This window comes from Jaculus jaculus, chromosome X (assembly GCF_020740685.1).
Source record: "Jaculus jaculus isolate mJacJac1 chromosome X, mJacJac1.mat.Y.cur, whole genome shotgun sequence".
NCBI classification, from domain to species: domain Eukaryota; kingdom Metazoa; phylum Chordata; class Mammalia; order Rodentia; family Dipodidae; genus Jaculus; species Jaculus jaculus.
In genome coordinates, this window is record NC_059125.1 from 5,169,072 (window position 1) to 5,186,404 (window position 17,333).

The window sequence follows — 17,333 nt, forward strand, 5'->3', positions numbered from 1 at the left end:
AAAGAAAAGAAAAGAAAAGAAAAAAAAGAAAAAAAGAAAAGAAAAGAAAAAAAACCACTTTTTTTTAAAGAAAAAGAAAAACAATTCCCCCACACAACATAAACATGTTGGAACAAACATGAAAAAATAGCATCAGTGCAAACAACAGAAGAAAAGTTTAGATTGTTTTGTTATTATTTTTTTTTTACAATACCTAATGTGTGTACCCTGCTTCAAGCTGGCAGTGATGTTAAACACAGCCCTAAATCTTGCTCTTGTTTGTTATGTAATAAAGCTATGAAGAATATTCCAAATTATTAAAGAATTGCTTGCTTTTTTACTGCTTATTACTCAATATTATTTTCCACAGTGAATTTAAAATCCATCTTTATTTGGGATTTTTTTTAAATCTATGAAATATAAAATAGAGAAACTCTGCTATAGATTTTTAGAGTAAACAAAATAAGTAAAACTATATTATAAGGGTTAGTTCTATGATCATTACATAGAAGATATCTTATTGCCTCACAATTCAAGTCAAAAATGTACTTTAAAATATATATATGGTACCATTACTTAAATTAATGTCAATAATAAAAGGTGACATTTTTATTAAAGCCAATTCATGTGTTTCTATTCAAGATTTAGAATCACTTTTAAAGCCCACATACCTTTCTTCACACTTAAAAAACCCCTAGCTACACAAAAGTCATACTGCAAACGAACTGCTTTTATGAAAATTACAAACGATCACCTATTGTGACTGGAAATGACAGTTTCTTATCACATTTGTCTAAAAACTTTTATTTTTAAAATTTTGCCACGTGTACTTTTCAAAGCATGAGACAGATTTGTTCATGATCCCATGTGGTGTCAAACCATGCTGGTTTTCTTAATTAATGTTTTCCAATGAGAAATGATGGTCCATTTTCTTTTCAAACCCCCAAACATTTTTTTTCTTTTAATAAAATTATAACACTTTGTATACGTTTAAACCCTTTACCAGGTCATTTATCTATCCCCAGCACACACTTGCGCTCATTCTCTCTCACTCTCTCTCCCCTTTTCTCAATCTCCTCCTCTACCCCTCCACCCCCAACACCCATTTTACATACAAGAATGACAACAGATTAAGTAACACAATTTGGCAATAAAAACAAATAGTAGAATAAGCCAGACATTTTTTTTTTCTTTCCAAACAAATAAAACACCAACAGCAATCAGATTCTCTAATTCTTAATCTGTAAATATTAAAACACATTTCTATTGAAAGATAGTGTCTTCTTAGACCAGGCTTTCTCCTTCCTGTTGCAAGAGTAAGTCCTAAACTGCAACCCCTCGTGCATACTTCTACTGTCCCCAATACCACTTGCATAGGCATAAAGCCAACTGCTTATCAGTTTCTTGTTAACCTTGGTGTGTTCTATCATTGTAGTCACATTCTAGCCTTTCATAGGTCATATCCCTTCTCAGTTCTTTCTAATTTCTACCTCTCCCACTCAAAAATCTATTCTAAATACATAACTGCTTATACTTCTGACATATGATTCCAAACATTAGTATCAGTTCATATTAAAATCAGAGGTGTGAAAGCGACTTACAGATTTCAACTTGTTAGTACATATTTTTTTTTTCAGTTTTAAGACAAGAAAATTCAAGTAATTTCAAGTAATTCAGCTTGTTTCCCTGCCTTCATTTTATCAGAGCACTTGCTCTGACATTTCCTTACCCACCCGCCACCCTCCCCTTTTGCCATCAAGCAGATATAGTAAAACCAGACGAAAAATCAGTTGTATGTAGCATTGTGAACCAGAGCTGTTCCCCATTCCCCACTTAAGAGTGAATATAAATAATGCATATACACATACCTATTTCCCAACTACATTGTTCACAGTGTCATTTCTGTTAATTTTTAGGTAGCATGAATCTCACTCATCAGCACAGAGAGAAAGCTTTGCTGAAATCTCACTGTAAGTACTTACTGAGAAGTCTATAGCACTGTGGCATGCTTAGATTTGATTTCTGTTAGTTTAAGAACCTTGAGCTAATTGCTAGACTGTTGAAGAAGTTTAAAGAGTACAGTCATCCCTTTATGTTCTTGTCCCCAGTAGCCTTGTATAAAATAAAATTAACTACCGGTTCTCTACTCATTCTTGTAAAGCAATCCATCGAAGGAAGTAATGTCTAAAGGACACTGTCAAATGTTGTTTTGGGGGGCTTTGTATTGACAATGATGATTTCTCTCATTGATTAAAAAGTAATCAAAAGCATGCTTTTCATTCTGTCCAAATTGCCACATGGCAAATCATAGGCACATGTTGCAATTTGCTTGTTTCTGCTATAATTTGTCACAACAATGATTAGGTCTGAATTCATTATTTTAAGTTAATCACATTTCAGTATATGACCTCAAGATCTCCTTTATTTCACCAGTTTTAAATTCATATTTGAGGTTTATCACTCTCAGAAATCATATTGGTGGACATTTAAATATGGTGTTTGATATGAAAATGGTATTCACAGAATACAGTTATTATACTTTATTTTGTGTGTTTTATAAACAGTTGGTGTGTGGTAGATAATTGGCCACATGTCCACGCATTGATAAATCTATTTACATATTTTTATCAAAAATATGATATTTACATATGTGTAGTTCTTTCTTCTAAATTTCGCTTTAGTTCATTTTAATGTAAAAAAATACCAAACCTCCAGAGTAATTTCATCTTAAAGAATTATGACAGTGAGGGCTTTATTTTCTGAATAGGCAGCTCTGGGAAAACTTTGTCTTGGTTTCATGAAAATTAGATATTTCTGTACTCTCTATTATCTATCACAGGGAATGAGACTGGGTAAATCAAACTAAAGAAAACCATGACAGCTACTTAAAACATGGAAACTAATCAAAAATGACTAAACCACTTTCTGTCACCTCAGCACATATTCAGAATTTTTTTTGCCAAGCAGTGATGCTACCCCACCTGGGTGACCACTTCTGATCACTCCATGGCATTACAAAGTCTTTTTGTAAGGGGTTGGGCGGTTGGGAACAGCTTGGCCCAGACAGCCTATGTGGAGCTCTGAGAGGAGCGGTCATCGTGCGGGCTCCCATCGGAATTTTCCGTCTCTCCCTCAGAGATGGCCTGCATGGGCGTATTGTACAGCCGGCAGCGGACACTGTAGCGGCTGCTGCTGGCCACAGGGGGCGCCCGGGATCGTCCAACCCGTGATGACGCTGAGGTGGCAAAGTTCTTTGAGGAAAACCCTTCCACGTTGACCCGTGGGGAACATGGCGAGAGTGGGGACAAAGTCTCAGCCCCAGGTGAACCCTGATGGGCATCATCCGGGCTTTGTGGAGACTCTGGGGTGAATTCCCCAGGAGGCTTGGGCAGGACTGGACTCTTCAGGATCTCGATGGCAGACATGCGATAACTGGAATCAGAGCGACTGCCTTTCTTGAGCAGCAGCAGCTTAAATTCTTCGTTGGATGTGTTAGACTTTTTGGCATTTCGGTAGATGAGACCTGGAGACCTCTGACTGTTCCCAGTTGTCACATTGCTGCTGGGTGAAGTGAGAGAACTGGAGCTGTTGCTACTGCTGCCAAGGGGAATTCTTGATTTGCTTCTCACAGATATCTCCCCAGAATCTTTTCTTCCAAGTACTTTCCGCTTGGATCTTTTAAGAAAAGGGAAAATGGGGCACAAATTTTTTGTCAACTTACAATTTTATGAATCAAGAAGTATCCCATCCCATTCCCGCTGTGCTGGTTTGATTCAGGTGTCCCCCATAAACTTAGGTGTTCTGAATGCTAGATACCGAGCTGATGGAGATTTGGGAATTAACACCTCCTGGAGGCAGCCTATTTTGGGGGGCAGGCTTATGGGTGTTACAGTCAGTTTCCCCTTGCCAGTGTTTGGCACACTCTCCTGTTGCTATGATCCACTTTATGTTGGCCAGGGGGTGATGTCCTCTGCTCAAGCCATCATTTTCCCCTGCCATCATGAAGGTTCCCCTTCAGTCCATAAGCCAAAATAAACCTTTTTCCCAGAAGCTGTTCTTGGTTGGGTGATTTCTACCAGCAATACGAACCTGACTGCAACAGTAAAGTGGTACCGAGGAGTGGGGTTGCTGCTAGACACCTGACTGTAGCTTTGGCCTTTTGGAGCTGATTTTCAAGAGGACTATGGGAGGATTTGAAACCTTGGCCTAAGAGATGCTTTGCAGTGCTGTAAGTACAGCTTGATGGTCTATCCTGGTCAGAGCTGAAAGACCTGAAGGCACTAAGAACTATGGACTGTGAGGTTTGGCTTATGAGGGTGAGAAAGAGTTGTGCCTGGACTGGGCTAGCAGTTTGTGTGAGAAGCCTGCTGTTAGGCCTGAAAATTTGTGTAGGGTTGCATTGCATAGAAATGGACTGGTGTGAGCAGAGGGATATGACAAAGAATGAAATGTTTGGGCTGAAGCTTCTGCCCATTCAGCTGCAATTATTTGAGAAACTACAACCTTTAAAATTGGCCAGCTGACCTGAACTGGGGCAACAGGAAAAATGTAGACTCTTTTGGAGGGGCCTGAGTGTTCAAGAAGTGTCCTGTTCTTCAAAGTCTGCTTTATTCCCCCTGGATTAACAAATTGGCACCCTATCTGGTATTGTGGAGTATAAGAAATGCAGGAAAGTGAGGGTCATTGAGTTTGCAACACGGTCTTGTGGTTTGGAAATGGCCATGGGCAGTGTGAAGCAGGTTTGCTGGATGCCTTCATGGAGACCTCATGGAGCCATGAGTATGAGCCATGGGTTGCAGTGGAGACCTAGTGGAGATGCCAGGACCACGAGATGGCTGCAAAGGAAAGCTGCCAGCCCCAATGAAGTTTTACAGGACTGTGAGTAGCCTAGCTGGAGGGGCAGAATTAGCATGCCAGAGACTCGTTGCTGGTTAGAATTATCGGACTTGGAGATTTGTTATTGACTAGAGTTGTTGGAATTGGAGCTACAGAGTTTGATGTTTCCCCAGCTTGTTTTAAATCTTGTACTGGTTGAATTTTTCTTTGCTATGCCCAATGCCATCTTTTGCAGTGTGAATGTTTATTCTGGTTTTTTGAAGTTAGTTTTTGGTATTATGGCTCAGTTAAAAGATCTTGTACTATTGGGATGTATGAACATCATTGGAATCAATAAAAACTATGGGGACTTTTAAAGTTAGATGAATGGATTGCATTTTACATCATGTATGGTGGTTTGATTCAGGTGTCCCCCATAAACTTAGGTGTTTTGAATGCTAGGTTCTTAGCTGATGGAGATATGGGAATTAACACCTCTTGGGAGCAGTGTATTGTTGGGGGCGGGCTTATGGGTGTTATAGCCAGTTTCCCCATGCCAGTGTTTGGCACACTCTCCTGTTGCTATTCTCCACCTTATGTTGGCCAGGGGGTGATGCCCACCCTATGCACATGCCATCATTTTCCCCTGCCATCATGAAGCTTCTACTTGAGCCTGTAAACCAAATAAACCTCTTGTTCCCACAAGCTTCTGTTCATTGGGTGATTTCTACCAGCAATGTGAACCTGACTGCAACACCCGCACTTATTTCAAAGCATCTGGCATGGTAGGATACAAAGATTTAGAGTCATAGAGATAAAGGGTAAGGTTCATTCCTTGCCTTTTTGGCACTCATAGCCTTGGGAAAATTCTGATAACCTGTGAGCATCATTTAATTTGTGATTACCTTTTTCCTTTTTTTTTTTTTGTTTTTGTTTTTGTTTTTGTTTTTCGAGGTAGGGTCTCACTCTGGCTCAGGCTGACCTGGAATTCACTACATAGTCCCAGGGTGGCCTAGAACTCTTGGCGATCCTCCAACCTCTGCCTCCTGAGTGCTGGGATTAAAGTCGTGTGCCACCACGCCTGGTGTGATTACCTTTTTTAGGTAATAGCTATTGTAGATAGGGCTGGAGTTCTAGGAGACTCATTGAGATGGTGTTCAAGAACTTAAGGAAAAAAAAATGCTGGGGCTGGAGAGATGGATTAGCTGTTTTGGCACTTGCCTCTGAAGCCTTAGAACCAAGGTTTACTTCCCCAATACCCACATAAGCCAGATGCACAAGGGGGCACATGCATCTGGACTTCATGGTCAGTGGTTGGAGGCCCTGGCACACTCATTCTTTCCTCTCTCTCATAAATAATTTTATTTTAAAACAGAGAAAGAAAAATATTTTACTTCTGGTTGCAGCATGATGAATGACTATGGCTTTTTCTTATTAAATTTGTGTGGATAGCATAGATGAAATGGCCTGGTATTCAGGATGGGCTTCCAAATAATACTAAGTGCAGCAAGTGGATGGATGTGTAGTGAGGACAGGATTGCCCTTAGCTTGATAGCTGATGGCCCTGGATGATGGATACAGGGGATATACTAAACTATTTTAAATTCACATTTCCTACACTCAAAAGTTATTTAAATGTCTGTCTTTTTAATCCATCATTAACTTCAAATATCATGTCCCATAGCTGACTAGGAACATCAACAGCATATTAAGTAGTCAGACAAGTCCATCCAAGGAATTGAAAACCTAGAGCATCTTTGTAGCTCTTAGGCACTGTATATTATAAGCTCTCAAGAAAGCAGAATACCTCTTGCCACTGTGATTTAATAAATAAATAAACAAGCAAACATGACATGAATGCAGATCTAAGATTATCAAACTCCTTAAGTCTATTGAACTTCCAGATTCATCAAGATATAAACCTTCAGCATAATTCAGTCATTGCTAGGTATTGTTGACATGCTCTTTTGTCAACTTAAAAATCTGTGTGGTAAAGAAAATGTGAGTTACGCAATTGCAGAAAAGCCCTACTTGGCTCACAGAAACCTCTGTGTTTGATATCTTCACACGCCAGTGTCTGGCAACCTAACAGGGTAGAATTTTTGAGTAGCAGATGTTCTTAGCATCTATAATATTTTATACACAGAATATTTTATCTTCAAATCAAATATGTGAGCAACAGGTCTTCCCACTTCAGTAAGGGATTAGGTTCAGAGAACTTAACTTAATCAAGACTACATACAAGCCGGTAGAGTTGGGATTCAGATCGATTTCTTTGTAAGTCTATTACTTGTGACCTGTCCACTATTCTAGACACAGCATAAGTGTCTTTCAAACATGAAGACTTGGCTCTTCCACTTATTCAGCACATTGGTAATTTGTCCTGGATTTGAGGATAAAGTTTGGAGTAGAGGGGGAATAAAATTAGAGCTTAGAATATGTACTGGAGGAAAATAAATGTGATTCTTCACCTTACTAGTAGTGGGGAAGTATGTGCCTGCTAAAGTATGCAAAGAAAGCATTGCTTAAAGAAACAGTTGGTAAAGCCGGGCGTGGTGGCGCACGACTTTAATCCCAGCACTCGGGAGGCAGAGGTAGGAGGATCGCCGTGAGTTCGAGGCCACCCTGAGACTACATAGTGAATTCCAGGTCAGCCTGAGCCAAAGTGAGACCCTACCTTGAAAACAAACAAACAAACAAACAAAAAAAACAGTTGGTGAAGAACATTCACAGAAAAGAGAAGTCCTTCCAACCCTGCAATGGGAAGGGGCAGTAAAATTGCAAGCTCCTTTACAAAGAATTTGCATTAAAATAGTAACTGTAAAATCAGAAAAATATCTCCGTCTTCTGTCTTTTGGGAATTTTATCTAAGTTCCCAAAGCCAGGTGTTGGAAGGCAGTAATATATGTGAAAGGAGTGGAATGCCTTTCTGAGGACTAGTTCATTCTCTGTTTTTTTTGATCACCAGAGGTAAAGAACTTATAATTCTTGTCAATATAGGGCACTGATCAGGGAGCAGAAAAGGACAATGAGAAAGTGTACATAGGTAGCAAGGACCAAACTATGTCTTGAGAAAGGAATCTAGAGAACATCCCTTATTCTTGAAATATGGCCTTTAATTTTAAAGACGAATATTAGTAGTATGAAAGAAATTTAATATATAAGAAGAAAGAATTGGGGCTAGGGAGATGACTCACCAATTAAAGACACTTGCTAACAAAGTCTACCAGCCAGTACGCACATGTGATGGTTTGAATTTAATATCTGTCCTCCATAGCCTTAGGTATTTGTTGTTGTTGTTTTGAGGCAAGCCCAACAGACTAGCCTTTTTTATGCTTGCACACACAAAGGAGAGGGAGAATTGGCACACCAGGGCATGTAATCACTGTAATTCAACTCTAGATGGTGCGCCCCCTTGTGTACATGTGTGACCTTGTGTGCTTGTATCACTGTGTATCTGGCTTACATGGGAAGAGTTGAACATGAGTCCTTAGGCTTTGCAGGCAAGCATCTTAACCGTTAAGCCATCTCTCCAGCCCAGACTTATGCTTTTTGTTTTGTTTTGTTTTGTTTTGTTTTTTTGTTTTTCGAGGTAGAGTCTCACCCTAGCCCAGGCTGACCTGGAATTCACTATGGAGTCTCAGGGTGGCCTCGAACTCACGGCGATCCTCCTACTGCTGCCTCCCGAGTGCTGGGATTAAAGGCATGCGCCACCACGCCCGGCACTCCAGACTTATGTATTTTTAATTAATCTTCCTTTTAATTAGTCTTCATCGGGTAGAGTTCTGCTAGAGTAGGTGTATCCCTGGGGGTAGGTCTTGAGTCCAACCCTAAGAAGTGTGTAGAGTCAACTTGAGCTCTGGCTGTTTGTGCTTGCTTGTGCTGGCAGTTTTCTCACTGCTATGGATTTATGATAGAGTGAGCCAGCTTTGTCCACCATGATGAAACTTCCCCTGGAATCTATAAGCCTAAAATAAACCCTTTCCTCCAAAATACTGCTTCTGGTTGGGCATATGTCCCTACAACAAGAATGTAACTGCCACAACACATAAAGCCACATGCACAAAATGGCACATGCATGAGTAGTAAAGGACCCTGGATTCTCTGTCTCTCCCTCTCTATTTATCCCTGTCTACAAAGAAAAGAGAATGAAAGGAAACAGTTTTTAGTTGTTCTAACCTGTATGACTGAACTTGTGACCCTGATGGTTTTCATAAATCAACTTCTGTTGGTCTCTGCTAGTGAATGTTTATAGCTTTGAGCATAATTTTTGGACTTAAATTAAAAGTCAGATAGGGGCTGGAGTGATGGCTTAGCGGTTAAGCGCTTGCCTGTGAAGCCTGAGGACCCCGGTTCAAGGCTCGATTCCCCAGGACCCACGATAGCCAGATGCACAAGGGGGCGCACGCGTCTGGAGTTCGTTTGCAGTGGCTGGATGCCCTGGCGCGCCCATTCTCAATCTCTCTCTATCTGTCTCTTTCTCTCTCTGTCACTCTCATATAAATAAATAAAAATGAACAAAAAAAAATTTTTAAAAAAAAGTCAGATGGTTAGGAGTCTAATTCAGTGGCAGAGTGCTTGCCTATCAGGTGTAAGGCTCTAGGTTTGATTTCTAACTCTGCAAAAATGAATAAACAAATACATAAATAAAGTCATAAATTACACTGGAGTTTGAACTTTCACTTAGCAAATTGTTTCACATACAAATTTGTTCCTCCCAGTGATTCTTATTAAATTTTCCCTCTTGTGTGCTCTCAGTCTACACAGACAGACAGACAGACAGACAGACACACACACACACACACACACACACACATACACATAATGCATCCATGTATATATGTATGTATAGTTGTGAAGGCCAATGTTCTCTCTGTATATATATATATATATATATATATATATATATATATATCTGTATATAATGTATTATATATTATGTATTTATATATTGAACATATACATATGCATGTGTGTATAATTAGATAAACTTCAATTTAGAGATGAAGGTACACACACACACACACACACACAAACATATATAGTTTCATACATATCAATATACATACAAGTCTGCTAATTTGTTTTCTAGTTGATGATGGTTTTTTCTTGCTTGCTTTTTTTTGGCTGAATGATTGCTTTCCTGTATCTGCATTTGACAAGAAGCAGTTTAAGAAGCAAAACATTCTCTGTGCCTTTTGTTTGTGTGTGGGGGGGGGGGGATCTGGTAAACACTGCCTCACCTGTGTATGACAGCGAATAAATCCTCAGTTGTTCGAGGTTTGTTTGGAGACACAAACACACCCTCTGCTTCAGCTTGAGAGTCCTCACTAAGTGGTGAAATGATGGAGTCGTCACTGGGGGATGATTCTTAAAAGAAGAAGAGAAGCATCTTTAAGAGGAGTTACACAGCTTATAACCTTGCTTCACTGAATAGAAGTCAAACAAACAGAAGTTGCCTTATTACCATTTTTAAAATGAGAGAGATAGGGCTGGAGAGATGGCGTAGCGGTTAAGCGCTTGCCTGTGAAGCCTAAGGACCCTGGTTCGAGGCTCGGTTCCCCAGGTCCCATGTTAGCCAGATGCACAAGGGGGCGCATGTGTCTGGGGTTCGTTTGCAGAGGCTGGAGGCCCTGGCGCGCCCATTCTCTCTCTCTGCCTCTATCTGTCTTTCTCTCTGTGTCTGTCACCCTCAAGTAAATAAATAAAAAATTTTTTAAAAAATGAGAGAGATATCTGTCACATTTTAGGCCCTCAATAACAGAAGAGTTCTTCTCAATTATTTTAATAAATGAACAGAAATGGGTGTGGGAAACCAACACAGAGGGCTGAACAGGAATGGGACACAGTTCCTTCCTGCAACGGTATCAATGACTGACCTTTCAATGAAGCTTCATCCATATTTCCTTGGGTCTCCTCTGCTCTGCTGTTATCAGAGGCACTTTTGGGTAAAATACCTGAAGCAATAATTTCCTGCTCAGAACATTTTTCAGGGGATGAATTTACAGTTGATATCTCTGATTCATAGCGGGTAGTCACAGGCACTTTGTCATGGTGGCGGCTCATAACAAGTTGATGCTTACGTTGACTGCTTAGGTCTGTTGCCCTAGTTGGTGAATTGGACTGAATTATAATTCCACCCATAGAGTCCACTTGGGCAACTTCTTCCCAAATTCCAGAGGATATCTTCTGTACCTGCTCCAGAGCTCCATTGTGACCAGCTCCATACTGTATGATTTTATTACCCAAATCACTGGGACGGGCAACAGACACCTTCTGAAATCCTTCTGTAGAAAACCCACAGTTTTGACTTGGTGTGTTTTCTGGAATAGGTTCATTCTCCACCTGCATTTCATCTTTCATCACGATCGAATCTAGAAGTTTGCTACCTGATGAGGTTTCTGGATTGCAGCGACTCTTTCCATCCAAGGTAGGGTTCTTTTCCACATGTAGCTTATCTGGTCCTATCTCGACTGCAGAGGAGTCCAAATTGGGCAGTGTGGTGTCTTCAGCAGATGACTGGGGTGATACTGATTTCTTCCCTGGGTGTGACCTAATCTTGTCTGGAGACAAGGCAGCCATTGTGAGAGCATTTTCCTCTAAGTAAGGGAGGTCTGTATTGTTGCCTTCTTTTTGCTTAATTTCTTCAGACTTGTTGATGGACCTAAGGTTAACAGATTGCAAGACAGTTGGTGTAATTGCAAGAGATGGTGGAGGTGGAGGTGGAGGATTTGACCTCAGCATTTCTCCTACTGTGTTTTGCTTATGAGTAAAAACGTGCAATGGATGTCGGTGGTGGAATGGTTTATTCAAAACATTATGAAGAGCACTTAGGTCAAGATGGGTAGGAGGTATAATGGGGAGTTCCAGATCTTTACTCAGGGATAGGGTTCCATCTTTTAAAGAGGGCTGCTGTAGTGAGGATTTCCTTTCTGGAACTTTAGGTTTTCTTTTGCTACCTCCAGGAGATAATGGACCTGAAAAGAAAGCTGTCGGGAAAGAGGATGTCGGTGTTTCAGACTGGCTTGAATAGCCACTTGATGGAGATGCCAACCCAGCCAGTTTTTCTGGTGATGCCAGTTTAAATTCATTGTCAACAGAAGGAAGAGATGGGGTGGTTGCCCTTGATTCTGATTGTGAAGTTTGGGATTCAGAGCTCTCTGGAGATTTGATGCATTCAATAACTGTGGTACCCGTAGCAGTGCTTGAATTAGATAAAGATCTATAGGGATCATTTGTTTTCAAGTCATTTAGAAGCCAGAGGTCTGCATAGTGAGTGGATTCGGCACCTTCATCTTTGAATGGTGGAATGTCTGCAGTGTCCAGCTGAGGTTCCTTAATCCCATGTTCATTCTGGTTGACCCAAGAAGGTTCCTGCTTGGTGGGAAGATTGTTATTTTCCACTCGAGAAGGCGTGTTGGGGAAATCAAGAGGCAGTTTCATTTCCCTGGAACTGTGAGGCAGGTGCTGACCACTGCTTATCTTTGGTTCTTTCTTCTCAGAAACCTCTGTGTTTCCATCAGACTTTCTCAAGGATGAACTACGTTTAGGTGGAGTTGGCTTTGCCTTTGGTTTTCTGAAAGAGATGCTTGGTCTCCCTTGCCTCCGGTGATCTAAGTAGTCCTGCCAGGTACAGTCTTGGAGACCAGGAGGAACCCCAACACCCTGGCCATTCTCTGGGCTCAAGGCTGCATAGTGACAGACATAGCTCTTGTTACCTTTGAGACCACAGTCAAAGTGCATAGAGGTATAGTATCCTTCTGTGTCCACTGAAAAGTGAGAGCTAGTATCAGCTTTGTCTGATGGAGACTTTTCCAGAAAGCTGTCGTAAGTGGCCATGCTTGTAAAGCTTGGGCAGCCCAGGCTATCTGCCTTGGGGCGCTCTGGACTAAAGTCTTGGTGGCAGGATGCATCATGATGGTGGTGTAGGTAATTCCATTCACTGTCACTTGTGTTGCTATTGTTGGGGTCATCCAACAGATCTGCAACAGTGGAGGTGAAGGAGTTTGCCCGGTGCCCTCTTACTTTATCCAGGTGGTCATTGTACTGTTCTGTCGCAAAGACACTGGCATCCTCATTAGCATGAGGAGCTGTGTTTAGGGACAACTCTGAATCACAGTGAGAAGAGCCAGTGAGGGGAGGAGAAGCTGCAGGAGGGATGGTTTCTGATGTCTGTGATGGGCATGTAGAGCTGCTTCCGCTCCAGTTACCACTAGATGACTGGTGGTCATCTTTCTGGTCCATGTGGCTGCTGAGGAGGACTCCAGCTGTGGAAATGCAGTGGATAGGGCTCCCAAAGGTGTCTGAATTGGAGGAGATGTCACAGCTGCCAGAGTCAGCAGCCATTCGAGATAGACGTGATCTCCCTCTCTCGTTTAACTTGTGCTGTGGGCTGTGCAGATGTTGCGAACAGGCCAGGCCCAAAGCAGGCTGGTGTTCTTGTGCACTCGGGCTGCTTGGAGCCTCACTGCAATCATGAGAGGTTCTTTCATGGTCACCCACGAAAGGCTCCCCCTCTTCATAGGTTGATGGCTTAGCACCAACTTTGGGCTCAGCATCTCCACCTCTATTCCCTTCCCGAGGAAGGCTCCGAGATCTTGTACGGCTGCTCACCACAGGAGTGAACATGGTGTCACCTTTGTCAGCCAGTGCAGAAATGTTGCCAGCCGAATGAGAAAGGGAAGCCGCAATACTCTGACCCCTTTGAGCTCTGATTCTCCTTCTGGATGGGGCAGCGATCAGAATATCCTCAGTTTGGCACTCAGAGTCCTTGGTTCCAGACCTCCTGTTGACAGTGTTGGAAGGGTCTGGGTTGGTGTGCACAATCACATTCCTTTCCCTGGCCACAGGTGATTCATCAGAATCTAGGATACATGGAAAACACCATGAGACACTTGCATATCAGTAGATGAACAGGCATTTTGAGAGATTTTTGTAAAATCTACATGCTGGCTTCTTAGAGCTTCTTCCTGTTTCTCGGTGTATGCACTTATATGTGTGCTGGTGCACATGCATATCTACATATGTATGTATATGTGCACACCGAGAAAAAAATATGCTTTTATATCTTTTAAGAATTATCTAATGTCTGCTGCTGTCTGGCTAAATGTATATTGTATGCTCATAAAACTGCTCAGTAAGCACTTCTCTTAATATTCATAAACATATATTAATGCTACTCTCACTTTTTCGTTAGAAAACCTCTTTTCAGATGGCAGTGATCTTGGGATGACTCAGAAGGCATTATGGTGTTGGGACGAAGTGACAGAGGAGTGCTCAGCACTGCAGTATTTCTATCACACCTTCTAAGGCTCAGGGTCCATTGTGGAAGAGGTGGCGGAAAGAATGTAAGATCCAAAGGAAAGGTAGGACTATTTACAGTGTGCTCCTGCGGATACAAAATGGCCTGGATATCCATGTCCTCACAGTGCCTGACATTACCTGCACAAGACCATCATAATAGGAGGAAAAAAAATCATGGCATCAAAATAAAAGAGAGACTGATTGAGAGGGGAAGGCATATAATGGAGAGTGGAGTTTCAAAGGAGAAAGTGGGGGGAGGGAGGGATTTACTATACGATATTGTTTACAATCATGGGTGTTGTTAATTATAAAAAATAAAAAGTTAGGTCTGGAGAGATGGCTTAGCGATTAAGCGCTTGCCTGTGAAGCCTAAGGACCCAAGTTTGAGGCTCAATTCCTCAGGACCCACATTAGCCAGATGCACAAGGGGGTACAAGCATCTAGAGTTCGTTTGCAGTGGCTGGAGGCCCTGGCACACCCATTCTCTCTCTGTCTCTATCTGCCTCTTTCTCTCTCTGTCACTTTCAAATAAATAAATAAAAATAATTTAAAAATAAAAATTAAAAATTAAAAAAGAATTATTTCTCTTCCTTATCACACTACTTTGCTCTCATAAGTTATATATCTATATATGTATTTACCTGAACCACAAACCTAGTCTTGGCCACTGTTTTTAATTTGTGTTTTGTAATATAAACATAGTGAAAGAAAATTCATAGACTTTATTGGAAGAAAGTAAAATCTTACTTACATGAGATGCTACCATGATATTTGAGTATTTAAATATGTAAATATTGGTGCAACACAATGACCAGAAAAAAATGTTAAATTTAACCAAGGGTATTATGTTTTAAAATATTCAATATTTTAATATGCTTAAATTTTATTTTTTTAAAATAATTAACTTCATAAATGTATATTTCTTCTAAAGAAGCTACAATGCTTCCCAAAATTCCTTATGTTGAATATTGCTACTTTCTATTCACATTTCCTACCTTAATGAAACTTTCAATTAGCAAAATATTATATTTCACACAGAACACTTGAATGTATATGCCGCAGTCTATAAGGCTATACATTCATAGTTAAGAACAGATACTTGAAAATTAATGCCACCTGGCTTACTTGAATACAAGGCAAATGTCATTTCCAAACCACTACAAGTTAAAACATGTAATTTTTTTTAAGGAAGCCAGTTGAAGGCTGACAGTCATTTTATCTTCTTATAATCTGTATTAGACAGAAACCGTGAACATTTTTATACCACACCTATTTCTTGTTGAACTCTTCTGGGAATACCCGAGATGGTTTTCCTTCTCCTCAGTTTTCGTCTGCGCTGTAGTACGGATTGTGAATGAACAAGAGAGCAGCGTATACTAGCCTCTCTGTCAAAACCAACTCCTGCAACGCACAGATAGGTCTCATTAGCCTTTAGAAATGGCAAACACATTTTCATTTGCTTGGAACACAGTGATATTTTTTGATTGGAAGTCGGGGAAGAGTTTGGATTAAGCTCGTGAGCAAACATAAAGGAGCTCTTCTTCAGCCCTTATCTAAATGATCCGCCAGTGCATGAAGCTTTATTTCTAAATGCAGCACTCCACAACAGCTGGCACTGCCAAAAGCAACCAGCATAAGAGGAAAGTCAGAAGACAGCAAAGAGAAAAAGGCATCAGAAAAGCACTCACACAGAGAAAGGGCTCCTTAAGGGTTTATAACATTTAGTCATTACGGTTTACTGGTCTATATCTGGGTTCTCTGAAATGGATACCTTGATATAGTAGATCAGTAACAAGGATGTGAACCTAAATTAGTTCAGCTAATTCAATATCTTGACCCATTTCTTCATTTAAAGAGCCTTTGTTAGGTTTTTTATCCCCTCCACCTTCTATGCCCAAGCTTTCTCTCTCTTTCTTACACACACACACACACACACACACACACTTTTAACTTAGTGATTTCTTTTTTTCAATCATTTTGTAAGTCTGTTTACTTTCTTCTAGTGACCAAATTGGCTGCTTTTTGGTTTAACACAAGCTGTCCCATCAACATGAAATAAACATACAGAGGTCTTCACTCCTGCAGTTAAATGGATCTACATTCTGTACCAACTAACTTTAAAGAGGGAATTCCCACTCTTTACAACCATGTGTCTGTTTTTGTACACATGAGGGTGCAAGTGGTATGCTTCTTAGTTGCTTCCCATAGTCACATTATCAATGCTATGTGCAGTCCTATCAAACTAGAATAACGTGATAGCATTTGTGGAATTCAAACTCTGTCTGGTATAGGCATGCACCATGGATTTTTTTTTTTTTTTCCGTGTGAGCTCCAGCTCAGAAAGCCAGAATGCTATGCTTTGGAATTTGGTCACCTCATCATTTATCTTAACTGTTAGGCATGGAGTTAGATGGCTTGTTAAATTTTGGGTCAGCTGTATAGCATCACAGTGCCATCAGTTTCTAGAATTTGCTTTGAAATATCTGTGTCATGTGATAAGTGATTACAAAATTTTCAGAGAATTCATACTAATGGAATTTTCCTTTCTTGACTCCAACCAAAAACAAATCTTTCATTTGACTCTTAATGATTACAGAATACACCATATACAGACACTGTGTGCTATATAAATACCATTAAGCATGTTCTCATTAAAGCTCTTGAAATCAACATCTAATCTAGACTTTAGTCTGAGAGTTCCTAAAATAAAACTGAAAGAAAAATCTTCTCTTTTTACTAATCACCACATGATGGCCCATAATCACAGTACTAAATTTGAAAACAAGATTTTCCTTACAATGCCAGGAAAGAAACTGTATTAGTAGAGTCAGATATTCTCAGAACTGAAAATTAGCTTAAGAGGGTGCCAGAATGATCCATTTTTGGCAGCTAAACTCTCCTAATACATCACATTTAGGTTATAGAAATCAGATAAGTGCACATGTTTAGAATAATTTACACTACAGGCTGAATTGATCATCGGGAAGATTAAGTCCTTGCTCATGACCAGACAATGAACTACAACTCAGTTTTTGTTCAAGAGGGAAAAAGTATCTGTCCCAGATACCTGGTCACTTTGCTCCCCACTGGAGTCAAGAGAAATCTAAGTGGGATTATAATAGTTGTGTCCAAAATGCATGGAAAGGGACATGTGATCTTTAGATACATGGTACCAAGATGAGAATCAATAATAACATGGCTGGTTTCGAAATTTAATTATACAAATGAGGTACAAC

General features: G+C 40.5%; 1 protein-coding gene across 4 annotated transcripts in view; it reads right to left on the bottom strand.

Annotated features, from left to right (window-relative positions):
* Positions 1-1,728: 1,728 nt before the first annotated feature.
* Positions 1,729-17,333, bottom strand: part of Nhs (NHS actin remodeling regulator) — a 398,091-nt gene continuing 382,486 nt past the window's right edge. For all 4 annotated transcript variants that reach the window (XM_045140532.1, XM_045140531.1, XM_045140533.1 and 1 more), the window contains 4 exons: positions 15,367-15,498; positions 10,674-13,658; positions 10,038-10,164; positions 1,729-3,654 (listed from right to left, as the gene is read on the bottom strand). In XM_045140532.1, the coding sequence (XP_044996467.1) occupies positions 3,048-3,654; positions 10,038-10,164; positions 10,674-13,658; positions 15,367-15,498 (3,851 nt within the window). In that variant the 3' untranslated portion in view covers positions 1,729-3,047. The remainder of the gene's footprint in view (positions 3,655-10,037; positions 10,165-10,673; positions 13,659-15,366; positions 15,499-17,333) is intronic.